General features: G+C 35.8%; 5 protein-coding genes across 5 annotated transcripts; 3 read left to right on the forward strand and 2 right to left on the reverse strand.

Moving 5' to 3' along the window:
* Positions 1-1683: 1683 nt before the first annotated feature.
* On the forward strand, positions 1684-2412 carry LOC135939000 (cuticle protein-like). The gene is made up of 2 exons (XM_065483109.1): positions 1684-1794; positions 2073-2412. Exons 1-2 carry the CDS (start codon positions 1783-1785, stop codon positions 2283-2285), a joined length of 225 nt encoding a protein of 74 aa, XP_065339181.1. The 5' UTR covers positions 1684-1782; the 3' UTR covers positions 2286-2412.
* Positions 2413-4071: 1659 nt separating this feature from the next.
* On the reverse strand, positions 4072-4584 carry LOC135939004 (cuticle protein 16.5-like). Its single transcript, XM_065483114.1, has 2 exons — positions 4506-4584; positions 4072-4451 (listed from the first exon to the last, which is right to left on the reverse strand). The coding sequence occupies exons 1-2, from the start codon at positions 4515-4517 to the stop codon at positions 4179-4181; spliced, it is 285 nt and encodes a 94-aa protein (XP_065339186.1). The 5' UTR covers positions 4518-4584; the 3' UTR covers positions 4072-4178.
* A 1578-nt stretch (positions 4585-6162) lies between these two features.
* LOC135939003 (uncharacterized) lies at positions 6163-7461 on the forward strand. The gene is made up of 2 exons (XM_065483113.1): positions 6163-6249; positions 7027-7461. Exons 1-2 carry the CDS (start codon positions 6235-6237, stop codon positions 7348-7350), a joined length of 339 nt encoding a protein of 112 aa, XP_065339185.1. The 5' UTR covers positions 6163-6234; the 3' UTR covers positions 7351-7461.
* Positions 7462-9008: 1547 nt separating this feature from the next.
* LOC135939005 (cuticle protein 16.5-like) lies at positions 9009-9541 on the reverse strand. The gene is made up of 2 exons (XM_065483115.1): positions 9424-9541; positions 9009-9369 (listed from the first exon to the last, which is right to left on the reverse strand). Exons 1-2 carry the CDS (start codon positions 9433-9435, stop codon positions 9106-9108), a joined length of 276 nt encoding a protein of 91 aa, XP_065339187.1. The 5' UTR covers positions 9436-9541; the 3' UTR covers positions 9009-9105.
* A 1272-nt stretch (positions 9542-10813) lies between these two features.
* LOC135939007 (cuticle protein 38-like) lies at positions 10814-11623 on the forward strand. Its single transcript, XM_065483117.1, has 2 exons — positions 10814-10975; positions 11297-11623. Exons 1-2 carry the CDS (start codon positions 10961-10963, stop codon positions 11546-11548), a joined length of 267 nt encoding a protein of 88 aa, XP_065339189.1. The 5' UTR covers positions 10814-10960; the 3' UTR covers positions 11549-11623.
* The last annotated feature ends 8710 nt before the right edge of the window (positions 11624-20333 follow it).

The raw sequence follows: 20333 nt of genomic DNA on the forward strand, positions 1-20333 counted from the left end.
ATTATTTTCTCCGCGTAACTACGCACTCTCATAATTGCAACGATTATATAAATCACAGAAGTGGGCTTGGTGCCAGTAAAAAATATTGTATTTTTGCACTCCGATTTGTTTTACTTGCCCTAATAAGGATTGAAAATAATTAATTCCAAGAAAATATCTTGAAATGATTTTGTGGCTAAATTAAATCGTTTAAGTAATGATAAAATTTATGAGCATTAATGCGATTCTAAGAAATTTTTTGGTGTTGAGTTAATACTTAAAAAGTGCCCCAAATAATTTTGAAATTTCTATTTACGTTAATTTTTAAATAAAAGTTTTATTTACAATTGGAAGCTAATATTTATAATTATTACTTATATATTGATACTGGAAATCGTTGATTTGAATTCGTTAATTTTTTGTGAACTCGTATTTTGGAACGGTACTTACACCCTAAAATGAAAATTTGTTTTAATTCTAAGTTTTGCCAAAGTTTAAGGTCCAAGTGAATGTTTATTTTAGGCGTTCAATTCCCACGAATTTTTTAAATTCTCGTTCGATTCACTTATTGGAAGCCTTTTTATTTCATGAATTACTGCCTTAAAACCTTTCGCGGATAAGAAAATATTAAAGTCGATCATTTAAGATGCCGGAAAGCTGAAAATACGAGTTAAGTGTCAATCAAGAGTACATTTTTGCCAAAGTGCCGATTCATTGCTGGTGTGATTGATAGAGCTGCTCTTATTGTCCGACAACACGGAATCGCTTGGCTTGTTTGCATCTGCGTTAAATCTATAGGAAACGCTGGAGAACCCTTTTCAAGGTGCAAGGTCGAAAGCAGGAAAGGAATTGTCTTCGCAGCGGCCTACAACACAAAAGCTTAACTCGGTATTGATTCCTGCACCGCCTCCTTTTCAATCAGTAAATTGACACTTTAAATAATCGACAAGGATATTTATGGTGAACAGTTCAAACGAGAAACAAATAAAATTATCTGACATTAAAAGTTATTCAAATGTTAAAAACTGGATAAAAACAACTGTATTGATTTTGTTATTGATTATTTTTTTTACAGAGGTGGAACTCAACATTCATTCTTTTATTAAATATTTTATTTATAGCTACATAAAACGGCAGAAAATTGAAAATTGTGTATCACTTTTAGGTGAGAAGCAAATTTTCTGCCATGTGGGTTTGCATTTGCCTTCCTGGTGGCCTGAAATTATTACTTGAACTACCTCAAGAACGTCACCCTTCCTGTAATATTAATGGTAGGCTATGATCTAGTTTTCAACAATTAAGAAATGTATTCAAATTGTTTATATTTAAAAGGATTTTTTAAATAAAAGCAATAAATTGCAAATTATCGTAAAAATCTACACGCTTCCTTCTTCGTCCAAACGAAGCTTAGTTGGAATTGACTGTTTTTTTCTTAATGCTGGTTTAGGCTTATTCTCCTGCAATGGTTTTATTTCATGAAGTCTCTTTACATAAATTTGATTGGATTTATACGCGAGGCCGCTTTAGGATGACCACTCGGCGTCTACCTGATTGTGAGTGTGCATTTTTTGCTATCAGGGCCGCCCCTCCACCGTACCAACAATGCATGAACGATCAGAACAACACACGCCTGCGATGGGAAAATCAAAAGTCTACAGCTCGAACAAATCCCGATTTGTTTTTATTTTTTTTTATCTTTTGGAAATAACGAGCATTTCCTCAGGTGGGGGTCCATCCGAAGCGTATATAAGACCCTGGATTCAACTACCAAGGCAGATCACAACCCAGATCAACAATCTCAACATGTTCAAGCTCGTGAGTATTCAGCGTCTCTTTGAATTTCAAATTTTTCTTCAAAACTTCATTTCAAATCGTTTACACTTTTTAACCACATTCTCGCAATCGGTTTAGTTGCATTTGATGCACCTTTTAATTTTTGTAAGTCCTATATTTATCCACACAATTCTTGTTTTTGAAAAGTATAAAATGAAAATTTTCTTTTAATCTGAATCGATTTTTTTTGGTCTTACTAAAGAGATATCCAAATTTTGATTCAAATGTTTAAACTAATGTTAAAAATTCATGATTTTCAGTTCGCTTTCGCTGCCCTCCTGGCTGTTGCCAGCGCTGGAATCGTCGCCCCTGTGGCCTACTCGGCCCCACTGACCTATGCCGCCCCCGCCGTCCACGCCCCCGTCGCCTATGCCTCCCACGCTGTTGCCCCCGTTGCCTACGCCGGCCGCGCCTTCTCCGCGCCTATCGCCTACGGAGCATCTCCCCTGTACAGAGCAGGCTACCTCGGCTAAGTGCCTTCAATGTGACATGCACGGACTGATAAATTGCACACAACACTGATCGCATATCCCCAGACTGTTTTCGATCTTCAATGTTGAAATTGATTCCTATCCTCAAATAAATGTAATATTGAATGAATTTTTGTGTTTAATTATTACATATATAATTCGCATGAATTCATAGTTAATTCATAATTAAGGGTTGGGAATTCAAGTCTACGGTACAACTCTTCAGGCAAGCCCCGAAGGAATTGGGACTTGGTCATCCGGTCCTGAAGACTACTTCGAGAGGAGGCTGTCTCGCCCGCGTAGAATGGCTGGATGCGGATGCGGGGGCGTGCCTCCGCAACTAAAACGGTGTGGTTCTTGGGTAACGGCTTTGGGTCTGCACTTGCAGGCGCCGGGGCAGTTCATTCCGAGTGATTTCACGACAAAGACATTCTCCATTTTATATTCTGTTCGTCTGAATTTAATTTAGATTCCTGCAGGTGAGCACAAATCACATTAATTTTAAGACTATATTGAGAGTCACACTTTCAACAGTCTGAAAACCTGCTAGAAATCAATTCTGAAGACTGACAATCTAATTAAAAATCGCACAAAATGATCTTCTTTGCTGGCGCAATGGGCATATAAAAGATTTTCTTTAAAAAATTGATTTTAGGATAGTTGATAAATGCAATTCTTTTTAAATGTTTCTTTTAAAGTGCAAAGATTTAACTCATTTTATTTCTCAGATATAACAGGTAAAATAAAATATTTTAAAATTAAATTTTGATGTCGCGAAATAACGCGCTATGGCAAATATAGACTTTTGTAGTGTTGCAGTGATCGAGCGCGTCACTGAAAATCATAACCAGGATATTAACAAAATTTCTACTACCTCGACTACTCACACTACAGCCGCGATGGAAAAAATAGCAAAAGTAGAATTCATATAAATTTTAAACAGCTATGAAAACTGGGAAAGTAAAAAAATACTTTTTTCCAAAATTTTCAATTGCCTGGGCGCCTGGAAATGGCGCCTCCGGTCAATGGCAGGCCAAAGAGTGTCACGACCGTCACGTAAAATTTACGTAAAATTTATTGACCAAACAAAATTAACTACTCCCTACAGGAAAAACACAATAAAACGTCAAGAATTTTATTTCAAACACAATTTTCGCGAATATGTTGCTTTGGAAAGCAGAATTTTAGTAAAATGAAGCAAACAAATATAAATAATTTTAATGAAGAAAATATTTAATTTACTTCTGTTCTTACAAAAATAACCTTTGTCTAGTTGAAAGCAGTTGAGCCAGCTCCTTTGGCCTTATCAGTAGAATTTGTTAAGTTTTAAATAAAATCCAGCACAATGCAGAAAAAAGCTTAGAGGCCCATATAGAAACGGATTCAATTGACGGACAATAGCTAATTTAAAAAACTTTTTCATGTGTGTTTATTTCGTTTTTCATTTTAGATTTTTCGTGTTTTCCATTAGAATACCTAATTACGAAATTAAAAAAAAACAATAAGGAAAATGAAGAATATTTTAAAATGCCCTTTTCTTAACGAATTTCGAGTAAATATATGTATAACACATATTTCGTTGGTTACAAATCGTTAACCACATGAATTCAGCTTTTAAAAAAGAGCTGAAAGATATCGAATTCATATGGTTTACTTAATAAGTTATATTTTCTTGAAATTTTATAATTTTATTAAATAATATTAAGCTTTTATCAAAAAATGTACCTAAAAGTCATCAATTTTTAGAAATATCAAATTTTGGGCTATCAAGTTAAAAGAAAAGGATGTGTTCAATTTTCATTTGCAGCGTTTAATTTAAATTTTTACATCTTATTCACAGGAGCAGGAGACATTGCACAATTTTTCTCTGCAAGCCAAAGAGTTCAGTTGATAAGCTCAGACGTAGTGGACAGCGGGGGCGGCTGCGACGTAGGGCGCAGAGTAAGCGTAGGGGCTGAAGGGGCTAGCGACGTAGCGGGCGGAGGCGACCACGGGGGCGGAAGCGACCAGGGGGGCAGAGTAGACGAGGCCGTTGTAGTTGCGAGCGATGTACTGCGAGCTGGTGGCCAGGGGCACGGCGGCCGGCACGGTGTAGGCGGCGGCCACAACGCCGGGCTTGGGCTCGGGGGCGGCGGAGGCGGCAAGCACCACGCAGGCGGTCACGAACAGCTGAAATGAAATTTTAGTCAATTTTTGAAAAATAAAACCTGACTGGATACTCACAAGCTTGAACATTTTGGTAGAGGTGTGTGAGTGCAGTTGGGTGAACTGATGCTCATCACTGGGTCACCGTTCTTTTTATACGATGACCACCACTGAGTGGCCAACAATGGAGAAAGCGTGCGTCGCTGACCATCGACATTCAGATCGCGTGCCAAACGTTATGTAAGCATTGTTATGATTAGGAGTGCGAGCCGAGGTGGAGGCCAATCAATATTGTATCACAGTTGCAAAATCGTGGGAACATCGCAAAACATCTTCCTATTCAGTTCACTGCTGAATCAATAAAATCATCGAGCTGGCATTTTCTTGGCAATCAAATATTACTATTTGCAAACCTACCAGAAACATTTAATTCGTGATTTATTACTAATTTCCACATAGGGCACTACCGTTTATTGAAAAAAGCTGTCAAATTTAACCAATTTTGTTCTTTCTTTCATTTTTAATAATTTTTTCCGTATTTCGATTTCCAGTAAGAGTCATATTTTTCTCCAAATTAGACTGAAAAAGAATAACAAAATTTTAAATCCATTTTTAAGTAAGTGCTAAAAATGTCACTAAAGAAATAAAAGGAATTTCTATATACAACTCATGTTTTTGTACTGCAATATTAAATATTTTTATGATTTACTATACAAATGCATGTTGTTAGGGAAAATGTGCCAAAAGTTATGTCTTTAGCGAAGCAGTGGGTATTTTCTCGAAAAAAAAATACGGGTGATTATAAACATGTAAATAACTTCATTTTTTCCCCGGATGCTTCAAAATATTGACAAAACCTCCAACACTGAATTAAAAAAATTGATAGCATTCACCAAATGTCCTCATGCAATTTTTTTAAATCATCTTTTATAGTGAAAAATTAAAAATCGATAAATTTCATGACCGTGTGTCAGATACATTTTGTATTGTTCAAAATTTTCCACATTCTAAATGCACAGAGAGTCGTGCCAATGATTGCAAATGCATTCGAGGTTTTCATAAATTTATTTTACTGCTGAATTCTCATATCAAGAAATTTGCAAAACAAATTAATTTTTACGCCAGAAAATGAACATATTGCTCAATAATTAGTGCAAATCAGTGTCGGATAGGGTTCTTTGAAACGTTTGAGGTCGTATTTTTTGTCTCGTAATGATTGAAAAGTGATATAAAATGTGGTGAGGCGTGTCCTTGGGTGACATAAACAGGCGTAACGCTTTATAAATGGCTTTTGTATAATTGCTTTGGATGTTTCACTTTTAGACGAGTGCAGAGCATTTAGTGAAACAATGACACTCAGAGTCTGTGTGCATATAATAATTTGGCGCATAATCTGGCGGCAACTGCCTCTGTGATAGACACTTGACTCATTCCCAGCCGCGCTCATCAATATTCTATAAATGAAAATAGAATTCTAGGCCGGCTTGGTGTGCGTTACATGCACACGCCTAATCGATCGAATTAATATTCTTGGGCCGCCGCCGTCTCGACACTCGTCCTTAGCATTGTTTTTTCTTCGAAATTCCATCCGCACTCTTTGGGGAAGCTGCAGTTTGGCCTCTACGCGAAATACACACACGCCTTGTGACATAACAATAAAGTGGTGCGGTAATTGCTGCCTGCTAATAAAACAAATATCGAAACTGTAAGTGGCAGGAAGGCCTATTGCAAATTGCACATTAGACCGGCTCTCGCAGTATAAAAAGCAAACGAGCTGCTCGAGGAGCATCAGTCACTCGCAACAACAATGGCAAGCAAAATCGTAAGTGCAAATTTTCTTTCTTTGAACGTCATTTTCAGTAATATTTTAAAAATGTGTTGTTTTAGAAACACGGATAAAAATGAAAGACATTATTTATTTTTTAGTTTTTCATTTTGAACATATTTAATCATTTCCTCTGTGCAATCTTTTACTAAACAAGTTTATAAATAGAAATTTCATGCAGCTTAATAATTTTATTTAAATTTTGACCAAATTTATATTCTGAAAGCAAATTACATTTATGAATTTTATTGATACTACAAAATCCTATATAGAAAATTTTCATCTTTCTGCTTATTTTATAACGTAAATGAATTATACAAATTAGAGTGGATGCCATTCAAAAACATTTTATTGCAAGTAAAAATATATTTATAAAAATCTTACATAATGCATATTTGGCTATATAATTCAACGGCTATATGAGTATTATTAGAGAATAAATCTTGGCAAATTCGGAAGGCTGACCAAATGTGCAATTTTTATCATATTCTGAAAAATTGTTCCTCTCTGCATTGTCCCGGAAAAGCCGTTTTGCAAAATTACCCCGCATTTTTTAGCAAGTCATGCGACCCGCAAAATATTTTAAAATATAAAACTTCATTTAATGACAATTGCGTCTTGGAATTATCCCTAATATAAACCGTTACATTTTATGCACGCAGCCCCTTTCTGTCACAAAATTTAGGAAAAATCATCAACTTAAGCGAACGTTTGAAAATTGTACTTCATTTGATTCGTCTGCTTGAGCACTTTTTTAAATAAAATTTATTTCAGGTGTCCGTCGCTCTGTTCGCATGCCTGGTGCTGGCCAGTGAGGCGAAGCCGCAGCTGTTTGCCACCCCGGCCGTCGTGGCAACCCCCGTGGCCACCGTGCGCTCTTCTGCGGCCCTGAGCGCGCACCCCGTGCCCGGCACCAACCTGATCAGTGGCTACAGCTCGCAGGCCGTGCACCAGATCTCCAGGTCGACCCTTCTAACAGTGCCGGCCGCCTCCTACGTCGCCGCCCCCTACGTCACCGCCCGATACCTGTCCTCGCCCTATGTGTCAGCCCGCTACGTGTCTGCACCCCTTGTCTCCGCACCCACCTACTACGTTTAAAATAAAAACGTGTGTAACTTACCCCGACTGCGCAATGCCAAGGATTCTGTAAATTAAATTGTAAAAAATCAAATTAATGCAATAAATTATTGTAGAATTATATGCAAATTATTATTTTATTATTTTCTGATTATTTATCCTGGATAGGTCCGTGATGTTTTGGTGCTAATTTCAAAAGTTGTGTTTATAGGAAACGATCATGTGCGAAAATAAAATGTTAAAGAAAAGGTTGAAATATAAGTTTATAAGTTAAATTTTAATTTTGCAGAAATTAGAATAGAACAGAAAGTTGCATGCAAATGGAAGAACTTGTTTCAGTGGTTTAAAAAAATATTCAACTGTTCTACCAAAGTAGTACTGTAGAACTCACAATCAGAAATATAGTTGTTACTAACTTCAGTTAATTAATCTCATGCATGCATACACAGTACGTATAGATGTTTCTCTCAAAATTGCCTTTGAGAGAGGCAGCTAAAATTTGTAAAATATTTATCCATTTTAGATTTAATGTTGCACGCATATTTTTGCGTTTAATCAATCATTAATTAATGAACTTCAGTTTTTTTAAGCATGCTGTTTGAATTTCCAATAAATCAGCTACGAAGTTTGCATCCTAATCAAGCGGCGTCTTCTAGTTGAAAATTTTTATTTGTTTGAACACAAAGGAAATTTAACTCATAATTTAAAAAACCGTTGCATAGATCACGACGCGAGGAATTGAAAACTAGAGTAAAAATCCATCTTGACAATCCGTTTAATTTTTAGATAAATTTCACCAGAATCTTGAATTAAATAGTTAGTAGAGGTCCTTATCTAACTATCGAACGTTTAATTTTTTGCTTTGATAACTATGAAAAATTTAAAATTTCTTAAAAAACATTTTTGGACTCTGATAACTGGTAAAATTATTTAAATTATTACATTGTGACATGTGTTATAATACGATAAATATAAAAAGAAATGCTGCTGACTGTATACCTTATGGAGCATGAATGTAAGATTTTTTTTGATGTTATTGTCACGAAAATCAGCCTCAAAATTATGAAACTTACATATTAATTAATTCCCTCGTCAAGGAGAGTCTGCATGCCAAATGTCACAATAATTGGACAAACACTGTCGATTTTTCAAAACATGGAAATCCTCGTAAAACACCATATACTATATAAGGTTTGGGTCCATAGCTCTACTATTGTATAGGTTGGAGAATTTCATCGGATATTTTCTTCTAACTTAATGAAAATCTAAATGACTGATGCAAAAAAATACTTATAATTCCGGAAGGTATGTGGGGGTTTCCTTGTTACATTGTGACATAGAATTGTTTAGCCGTGAAGAGTACATTTTTAATTTATTGTTTTAAATAATTGTATTTTTACTAACGGTATAGGAGAGTTAAAGAACCCAGTGCAAACACAATTAATTTAAAAAAATGATACTCCATAACATGATTACGTTTTTGCCAACTTGCCATTGCCTCAAATAAACAATTCATCGTCACAATATCATCAGATTTTTAAATGGACTGAATTATAATTTTTATGGGTTTAATTATAGCTATTCAAGATAATTGAAATGATCCCAATCAAAATATTTGGGTATGTAGTTATTACTATTTAAGTGGGGACGATAAATTACTTAATAAAATATTTTATAGATTTGATTTGCAGCAATTTAAATATTTAATTTTACATCTTATTCACAAGAGACATTATACAATTTTTCTCTGTAAGTCGAGGAATTCAGTCGATAAACTCAGACGTAGTGGACAGCAGGGGCGGCGGCGACGTAGGGCGCCGAGTAGGCGAAGGGGCTGGCGACGTAGCGGGCGGAGGCGACCACGGGGGCGGAAGCGACCACGGGGGCAGAGTAGACGAGGCCGTTATAGTTGCGGGCGATGTACTGCGAGCTGGTTGCCAGTGGCACGGCGGCCGGCACAGTGTAGGCGGCGGCCACAACGCCGGGCTTGGGCTCGGGGGCGGCGGAGACGGCAAGCACCACGCAGGCGGTCACGAACAGCTGAAATGAAATTTTAGTCAATTTTTGAAAAATAAAACCTGACTGGATACTCACAAGCTTGAACATTTTGGTAGAGGTGTATGAGTGCAGTTGAGTGAACTGATGCTCATCACTGGGCTGCCGTCCTTTTATATACAGTTACCACCACTATCATTAATGCTGGACAATTGAAGCAACGCGTTTCGCGTTCGGTCGCACATCCATAAACACACTGGCGCTGCCCCACCCTATGGTGTATTCACAAAACATGACGAAATGCAGGTGATTGAAACACATCAACTGTCAATCAGTTCATGTTCGACATCCTTAAAGGTAATTAGATTAATTAAATATCAATATTTTAATAATCATTTCTAAACAATAAATTGTGTTTTTTATTAAAGCTAAAAAACTCAATTAAAACTCTTCAAAATTATTAAATAGTTTTTATTAATCTACTACTAGACGCCAATATAGTGCTGTAATAGTTAGTTCAAACATTTTCCTCATGAACATGTCACAGAATCGTTTGAATTGTAAAGTGTCCAGGCGTGGTGATTCCAGCACGCTCTATTTCGATAAAATGAATGTGCAACCACATTTGGCACGGAGACAAATGCACCCATCCATCCTTCACTTTCGCTTTTAATAATTTGCTCTTGTTAATCAATAGCCACATACGTCAATTTCTGAAATGATTAATTGTGTGAAAAATATATTCCAATAGCTATCCAAATTTAAGCCAAAATCTCGAAAAAAATGTTAACTGCCATAATCTCTTGAAAAGTGGTCGCATTGCAACAAACAATAGACATCTACTCAAGTGAGTCTAATCTAAAAGAAGTAAGAATTTCAAACTCTTGGAAAATTTGGTGATTTTTCCAAAATTTTCCAATAGAAAAGTACTCTGGGAAAATCGCATCGCATGCAGATATATAATGGCTTGAAGTTTTTTCTTAAAGAAATCATGCTAAATTTTGGCTCTTTCAAATTTTTTGTGGCTAATTATGAGTCATTAATTATTATAAAACAGTTGCTTTCCTTTAAAAATGATTTTTCAAACCATTGTTTTTGAACTCATTAAGTCTCTTGGATCTTGGATTAGATTTTTTCATTATTTTTTATGTTTATAAGTTGTGAAAACCATGCATACAAATCTTTAGATACCTGAGCACTCATTTCAGACAAATTATGCGAAAAATTGATTTTATTGAATTTCCCTTTCTTAAGCCTAGGCAAAGAGCTGTAATTTATTTTTAAATTGAAAAAAATATATTTCTCAAGTGTATTTGCAGACGCAAAAATTTGAGTCTGCTGTCGATTGAAGCCGATATAATCACTATAATTGAACTGATTCAAGGCACTGGAATCAAATAGTCTAGAAATTTCACGAGCACATTCATTCACGATCGATCATCTTGCTGCCTTAAGTGAATTTTAATGTACCCTTCACTAAACTCAGGTTTATTTAGTAGTTTATTCCCTCCGCATTCACAAATGTAGCAATGTTGCAGGGCTCGCTGCCAGAATCCATCGCGTCGGGGCTAGTATATAAAGTGGCCAGTTTGGCTATCAGGCATCACACACCACAGTGAGCCATACACATCTAAACATGTTCGCCAAGCTGGTGAGTTTCAGCCATAATTTAAAATACAATTTCTTAATAATTCAATTTTTTATACTTTGTATAATTTATTTCTATTCTGACTATCAACATTGGAACAATAATAATTTCACCCAAACATGAATTCCCTTTTTCAACATCTTCAAAATTGTTAACCAGTAGTCTTTACTCCGCATAAATTCCCTGGCAAATAGAATCAGAATTTTAGCTTCAATTTAATTTCTGATCAATCCAGGCTATTATTAATTTATCCAAACTAACGGTAGAAAGCGAAATATTAATTTTATGCTCAGAAAATAACTAACTGCCCAATTTTCATTTCAGATCCTCGCCCTCGCCGCCTTCGTGGCCGCCGCCCAGGCCGGACTCGTGCCCGCCGCCGTCGCCTACACGGCCACCCCTCAGGCCATCTCTCCGTTCAGCTACTCCGCCAACCTGGTGCAGCGCAACCTTGCCGCCCCCTTTGCCTACGCTGCCCACCCCCTCGCCTACTCCGCTCCCCTCGCCTATGCTGCCCACCCCGCTGCCCCCATCGCCTACTCGGCTCCCCTGCACGCCCCCCTGCTCTTCAAATGAACACTATGATTGCCGCCGCAATGACTGTTTTGTAAAATACATGGTTGAAAATTAAATTATAATTTTGCACTAAAATTCGTTGTTTCAAAACATTCAAACCCCAATAGAATTTGATGACAAAATCCGAAAAAGAGCCAGACGTTCTCAAATGCGCTCATTGAACTCTCCGAATTATCTCTAATTTTTTTAATATTAAATTGCTTCAATGTTTTTTATATTTCTTTAGCACATATATCTTTACAAAGTTTTAATCAGTTTAAAATTCGCAGTTTGGGAGAGTTAGCTTTTAACTAATTATTACAAAGAAAATATTATTGTCTATAGAGCTGTGAATTTTATACAGCTATATCTTCTTAGTTTCCAATCATTTTAAAACATTAATCATGTAATTTTAAACCTTTCGTACCGCACTCTTCGAACTGTCTAAATCATCTAATTCAGCTGGAAATCATGCAAACTCGCGAAATGTTGTTTTTCATAAATGCAAAAATATATTTATTGATTTTTCAGATCAACATTATTTTTTAAGAGCTTATTCGGATACTGTTTTTTGCTCTAATTGTTGCAACAACTTAGCTATGTTATATGTAGGAGAAACAAAATGAAAAATTGTAATTGTGTTTGCATTTTGTAAACTGAACCAGATATTTTAATTACAAAAACTGATGTATCTTGTCGATAAAAAAATATTCAAAATTGAGTCAAGGTTCAAAGGCAATTATTCTGTTGTGAATTAAAAAAGGGTTAACAACTACTGAAGATATCAAAATCATACTCGATTGAAAAGTTCTTAATGCTTTCTTCGTAAGAAAAACTTCACCATATTTGATTTTAAGATGCTGTTATAAAAAACGTCGCTTATGGTAGATTTAATTAAAAGTTAAATAAACAAGAAATTGTTGTTTTTTAACAATTTTACTAACCAAAAATGTGCAGGGTGCAAGCAGCTAACTCATAAAGGATGTTGGAATTTTTTTAAAGGAAACAAAACAAAAAACCTCATTGAATCTCTTATTAATGTAAATATTTTTATGGGATGGTTAAGCTGTACGATATTAATAATAAAGGATTAAAAACCAAACATTTTACGCCAAACAATTAATATATCGGCTTTGTCATGTCATAATACCTGTGCTTTCTTTTGTCACGTGTTTTTAGTTAGTATAAAAATCTGCATTCAAAAATATTATACAAATATTTGCTTCAATTATCACGTAAACGACGAAAGTTAAGACACACTTAATTATATAAATGGCTAGATTCTACAGTTTAGACTAATACATTTTGCCGTGCTGATGTAGTGTGTTTTGCAAATAATATGAAGGAGATACTTTATTTAGGTAATGATTTGCAACAAATAGGCCGGACACACGAAATATTCCAATTAAATTATTTAATTAATTTATCGGGAAAAGTAAAAACCTGAAAACTGACTGAGAAAAACAATACTGACAATTAGGTAGAGAATGGTGTGCAAACAAGACATTGGAACGATGGTTATCACGTTAAGGTTTGCAATAAACGGCGTAATATTTCATGGACATTGACCAAATGCAGCCACGCGAGTTCAAAAATGGATAAAGTGCAAGGCCCTGCTGCGTTACACATTACATTGCAAGGGCGGACACACTAATAGACAATCGTTAGAGCTGGTGCAACTTTCCCCTACTTGAAATGCGGATGGCGCCTGCAACGAATCTTATATCACACTTTGGCGCTGACCCAGCACGTTGCTCGCAATCGAAGCAGGTATAAAAAGCGGCGGCGGAATCAAGATGACACTCACAACACAAACAACAACCAAAACAGCAACATGTTCAAGACGGTGAGCTCTTTACTTGAAGTTTGCACCAGCAATCCATTTTATTGAATTTGAACTTTCTTCCTAAATTATTAAGTTGATATAGGAGATTGACAAATTTCAATTAAAATAATTTTCTATTTATTTATTTCCAATTGTTCTTGGATAATTTAAAATTCGCCTTCATTTCTATTAATTATGGTTGGTAGAGATAGATTCTTGTGATGTAATTTCGAAAAGAGGAGAACCTTCAGTCTTAGAAATATATAATTTTCTTTTTAAATTAATTTCCTCAATAATTTTAGAAATTTTCCCTTTATATGATTTTCCGCTTATAAATTGAAATTTTTAATTCATTGAAAATTTTAATACTTATTTTGATTTTTTGTTCTTTAGATCCTTGCCCTGTTCGCCCTCGTGGCCGTCGCCCAGTGCGGAGTGCCCTTTGCCGCTCGCTTTGCCGCCGTCGCCCCGTACGCCACGAGCTACAACGCGCACGCCGTGACCCACTCTGTGGCCGCCGCGCCCGTGGCCGCCCCGATCGTCGCCCCGGCCGCCTACTCTGCCCTGCCCTACACTGCCGCCTTGCCCTATGCCGCCTACCCCTACCACACCGCTGCCTACACTACCCTTCTGTAAGCGAAGCGATCGGCCACCGAATCGACAACCGACGCCCCCATGTGAACAACTGCTGCAATCAATGGACTGGTCTCATTTTATTTGAAAACAGTGTAAAAATAAAAAATTAATTTTATAACCAAAAATGTATTTGTTTAATTGATAATTGTATTATTGTCAGTTTCCTAATTATACAACTTAAACAAGTTCTAGAAATTATTTTCGACAGGTTAATAATTCTTTTAACGCTTTTCCGGTAAAAAAAAACTTGCACACGTGCATTACGAGAGAATTCTTCGTTGTGCTCGGAGCAATTAGGATCCTTGTCAAAAATATTGTTTTTATAACAATCTGAAGCAGTTAGTGCTTCTCAAATAACTGTAGGGTTTGAAATTTTTTAAAAGTAAAATGATTTGTATGTGATTAATATCACTGCAAAATAGCGGAGAATTGTAAAGAAACATAACTAAGTCTGAGACGATCAGGACCGAGGAATTAAACTGTACAATTTCAGAATTGGCCAAATTTATCGAAAGGTTTAATCGGTTCGTCGATGATTTTTTAGTTTGATTATGATTCCTCTCGTCACGTCATAGTAATTATGAGCCAAAAATTCATTTTTTGCAAAGTAAATCATGGATTTTCAATAATGATGAAACAGTGTCTTGCCGCTTGGTCAGCGACCAAACGTTTTCGCCGATTTTCTCAGAAATTAAAACGGCAGGCTGGGAAAATTATAGCTGTTTTTCAAATTTTTATAGAAGGCAAGGGTAAAATATATTTTCAGAATTTTTCAGCACAGATCAATTTTTACTTTTGTTTGGCAACCTGTACAGTTCGCATGTCGAGACGGTTGCATAGCTTTCGCAAACGAGATTCAGCAGAAGTTGTTTGCTGACCACCAAATATTAATGAACTCGCCATTTAATTATTATGTATTAATGGAAGCAATTTTTGACAGACACCTCAATTGATGTTTATTTTGGTTTTGTTTTGACACTGCTATAATAAGTAATTTAAAATTTCTTTATTTTAACATAAACATGTTACACAATTTTTATATGAGCTCTATTTTGAGATAACTTCATGAATGATTAAATAATTAATTAAGATATAATGTTGTTAATACAATAAAAATTTAAATAATGAAATCTACTCATTTCAGTGCTAATATGTTGCGCAAACTTGACCTTTTTAGCAGATACACGGTCTTGCACTTGCAATATGACTCAAAATAATTAGGACTTTTACGTTTAAAAATTGTTTATTTTTACAAAGGCTAAACAAATATGACAAAATTAGCCAAAAGACCTTTGGTTTTATTCATTAACATGTTTTCGATAGTAAAAATGAATTTTTCGTTCCATAATAGCATGGTCAAAATAAATTAATTTCTACACCAAACTGCGGCAAAAATTAATTCTTGCAAAATTTAATGGCCAAAATCGAAAGTTATTTTACTACATGTCAATTCTTCGCAGATTTAATTTTTACTCTTATTTATTCTCTAAGTTTTAAAAAATGTTCATTAAATAAATCTATTATATGTACAAATTGAAAAATCATTTCACCCTCCAGTCAGTAATTTTAGAATTGCTTTTTTCCTAGCTGGTGTGTGCGGTCTAGTCAATTAAGATTGCTGAAAAAATCAGCCGTTATAGCTTAACAAAAAGCTTAAAAAAAGGTGGCCCTATTGTTCCAATTTGGTTTTACCGTAATACTGTGAATAATGTAATCATTTTGTGTTACTGTTCCATTTTAAATAATGCCTCCTCATTTAGATAATTTCTCCTTTGATCAAATAATATAAGTGCGCCGGTTGGACATGAATACAATTTGTTTCATAACAGTTTTTCATTTTTATTTCGCTCTACTGCATGTGCAACGTGAAAGGCTGCAATTTAAGTTGATTAGTTCATTCTCTACGTTCAAGGGAAAGAGATATTATATTCTGTTACAAGTTCAATCAAACTTGATTATATCGAGGAAAATGCGATATTAATAAAAAATAATCAGTGCAGACTTGAGCAAATGTGTGCCAAAACGGCAGTAAGGTCGCAATTAGAATTTCGCAAGCTGCCAGGGTGCTATTATAATTAAAACCATGCGTAGTGGACATTTGCATGTGTGTACACGCGGGTAATGAGCAATCAATCGATTTCTCACGGAGGCTCGGCGCAACTAATTGTCTTCGGGGAAAGAAAATGCAAAAGAGTTGCATGTGTGCGCGATTTAACACGTTTTTGACTTGTAAATCAGTGTGCGAAGCGTATTATTAAATGTTAGAGCTGAGCACGGTGGCCGCAAACGAGTCGTTTCTCAAGGAGCAGCTGACGTCACGACTTGACCCAAGCGGCAGTTTTGGTTTCGAGACTGCTATATTCTCGCTAATAAATCGCCAATCATTCGAACAATGTCCGACACACGCAACGAGTTAAGTAGAGCACTGAGTGTTTCTATTATTGTCGATTTGAGCATAAATTATGCTGATTGGCCTGGGACTGGTGTGCGCGGCGCAGCAGAGGTCGCGACAAAGGTGAAATTGACCTTGCAAGGAGTCAGGTCAATATTTCACAAGGTTGCCCGGCCAAAATAGGTAATGCTGCGTTGTTTGACGATAATTCTTAAAGCAAACTGTAACGAAATAAGATCATTTTTAACTCAATTGCTGCTCGAGAATGTGGAATTTATTGAGATGAATGGGCGGCAAACTCAATGGCTCAATTAGGACGACATGGTTTCATTTTCAGTGCCTTATATATTGGATATATTGAACACACAGATTTTTCTGAAGTAAAAAAATTATTTAAGCATGAAAATTTGTAAAAAAAATATGTAATGAATTCACCTTCAATTATTTTTTCTACTTCCACAAAACACAGGTCTAACTTCGTTTCAGGTTGCAAAATTACAATCGAATAACCAGTCGGTGCTTGCTTTGTGATTAGCGTGAATTTTTCCTTGTTGAAAATTGAGTGAGATAAAACATAAATTTAAGTTTTATATTTCTGATTTACTAAGATCAAGGATAAAAGTCGATTTAAATATTTATTTAAGTTATATCTTGTACTGAGCAATATAAGCTGTAAAATTTAGACGACCGTCAATTTTTTCTTAGTTTCCAGTCGTTGCGGGACCAATAAGTGAGAAAGAACCATATTCACTTAAATTAACCACTTGAACCATACTAAAAACCATCAATAGCTGCCAAAACCATCTACACTAATTGTCTAAAAATCCTTGACAATTAGTGCACATTTTTGCTTTGCGTGTTTGGAGATTTTTTTCTTGGTTTCATTTCAAGTAGATTATTTTGATTTAAAAAGAAGTTTTAACATGACAAATGAAGTTATGTAAAACAATTTAAAAATAGTGGACCATTTTCAAGAAATAAACATCATGCATAGCCCTACAGAGAATCAACCTTCAATGTCACAATAATTTTAACGCCGCAACACTCAACAATTGACTCAACGACGCTTCAATTAATTAAAGACTTCCATTCGTGTAATATTAAACCGCAAATCGAATCGAGGCAATCTTTCCAAATGACTCCGCTCATTGACAAAAAAGGTCACACACACGCAACTTCCTGATTGTTTTATGGACGCACAATATTCCTGGCGAATATTGTGGCCATAGAGCGAATTTGAGGTCAGACACTTGAACCCGACTTTCGGGACGGGCAGCGCAGGGAAACGAAGCTGCTCGCACGCGATCCTTGAAGCTGGTAGAAAAGATAGGCATCGCATTATTAAGTGTGGTCAAGGTACGTCCGCTTAGATCCAGCCACTTTATTTATCCACGCGAGAAACAGCGAACGGAGCGCGGTGATTCGCATTGTCAGGGACTGGCCTCGTTTTTAAACCCAGTCACGTGTGACAGCTCGCACGTCCATAATATTTTTCGTGCATTTATCATTTGCTACACTTATTTCGCTTTTTTCGTATTAAATAAGGCGGTCGCGTTGGTCGCCCCTGAAAAAAAGATGACTTGGCCTCAGTGGTGCGCAGAAATTAGGCCGCCCGCCCGCCTGGCCCACCGTGCGCGGAGTTATATCAGAAATGTAATTAGCAATTAAGATCGCTTCAGGCGATATCTCGCCGCGGTGTATATAAAATTGAAAAAGCTCTCGTTGATCCCGAGGGACTGCTTTCGTGTCGGGAGCTGCGAATTTGTTGCGAAATAACTATTATGGTGGTGTGCAAATCGGTACTGTGCAATTATAATCATTGCTTCAGCCACCTCGGTTGAGGACGCTGATGACGATTTCCATTCTGTTATTTGCAATACGGTATAGAGGGAGACAACATTGAAACATAAAAAGTACAGAGGTATTAAATAATAATAGTTAAAATATAACAATTTTAATAACTCTATAAATAATTATTGCAAACACAGTAAAATCTATAAAGCTGACAAATTGTATTTTTAAAATTTTTTAATAAAACATATTTAAAACTAAAAATTTAATTTAAGCATTGTTTTCAATTTTTTTTCATTTGTTCTACATAACACATTATCAAATTATTTATGATAAAAGGTGCATTGAATACTCATAAATATTATAAATAACATTAGCCATTAGCCTAATGTATTACTATTTTTAATGCTAACGAATGATTAATTGTTGACTGCGTTTGTCAATGAAATTTATCATGAACTCATTCAACCAACATAATTACAACCAAATGCAATAAAAAGGCACGGCGGAATTTGATGCAATATTTGTTTTACAACAAGCGCCCTTTCTTGCGTGAAAATATTTATTATTATTTTTCAGCAAGTCCTATTAATGTGACATATTTCATGTAAAAAATCGGAAAGAAAGAAGATTTTGCGAGCTATTCAACTGATGTAGGTAGTTTTGTATGTTTACATACGGTTAAGCTGCTTCTTCATAGCTTTAGCAAACATGACCGACAATCTGAGCAGTGTACAAGGCCACACTTTACATTCCACCATGAATCATCCTTAATTTGATAACTACTAATTTATATGCAAATCTCTAGAGAAACTGTAAACGCCTTGGTATACACATCAACTTTTAAATGTTGAGAATACTAGCAAATGCAGCATACATGGATTTTTCCCTACAGCCATCGTCCCAAGTTTGAAATCAGGAGAAAATTTGCCTAAGGAAAATTTACCTTTATTCGTGGTTTTTGTGTTGTTGATATTCAAATCTCAAATGTTGGAGACTTTCTTTGCTAATGCCTAAGCTGAAAAATCTTAAAAATCAAAATCCGGATTGCTAAGACGATTGATCTAATTTTATTAAATTATATTTTTTTATTGATGAAAACATGGGTACGAGTTTGGCTTTTTAATTCAGTGACTGAGTGTCTGAGTGAAAATCTTGGATAATTCGTAAAGCTGATGAAGTTTGCAGTTCTTATGATTTTCTTCATATTCTGAGAATAATTCCTCTCCCAATAATGTACCGTTTTAAAAATTTACACGTATTTACCAGCCAGTTATGGGACTGTGAAAAAATAGCTTCATTTTTATGAAAACCACATCTTAAAAAATGGAAACTCTGTTACAAGCCGCTTCATTTCTACACGCGATTTACCTACAGGCTTTTTTGACAATTTTGGAAAAATCCAGAACTTTTCCAACGTACACATCATTTGATTCATCTAGCTGAGCAGAATCCAAAATTGCAAATTGTATGTCCATCCACTTTTCAGAAATATTGGCAAATTGAATTTTCTTAAATTTTTTCATTTTTCAACACATTTTCGTGAATCTAACCAACTTTAAATATCGGCCGGCAACAAATTTTAATATTTTAACAAACACTATACCGAATGGTATTGCAAAAAACACCACAAAATTCATTCAGCCCACGATCTTCCAAAAAAGATTTACCTCTCGCGTGATAAATCACAAAATTTGCCAAATGACAAGATTGGAGGCGTCAAAATCTGCGTGACCTCTGTGAAACTAAACAATACGAAACACAATGGGAACAGCCTTGCGTTTGGCAGAGATGCAAAGAAAACAGAACGTGCTGGACCAACAAATATAGTCGCTGCAAAGGTTAATCAAAATTAATGCTCTCCAGTCGCGGCATAAGCCAGCCGCGTGTGAGTAAATTATGTTCGATCCGCGAAAGAGAGCCGCGCCGGAGCTATTAAAAGCACAAATTTATGTGCGCGCGCGAACGTTGCGAAATCCAGTGGCAGCGTGTGTTGGTCTATTGCAAAAGTTGGCAATTTTCGCCACAACCCATCGCAAAATTAAATGAACCATAAAACGTGTTTTATGTTGATCTCTCCTCCGCGAGGATTGTTTTCTTTCGTCGGCTGCAATAAAATATAAAAATTAAAATGGCTGTGAAATTTAGTTATGACTATTTTT

Source organism: Cloeon dipterum, chromosome 3, assembly GCF_949628265.1.
Source record: "Cloeon dipterum chromosome 3, ieCloDipt1.1, whole genome shotgun sequence".
Classification (NCBI taxonomy): domain Eukaryota; kingdom Metazoa; phylum Arthropoda; class Insecta; order Ephemeroptera; family Baetidae; genus Cloeon; species Cloeon dipterum.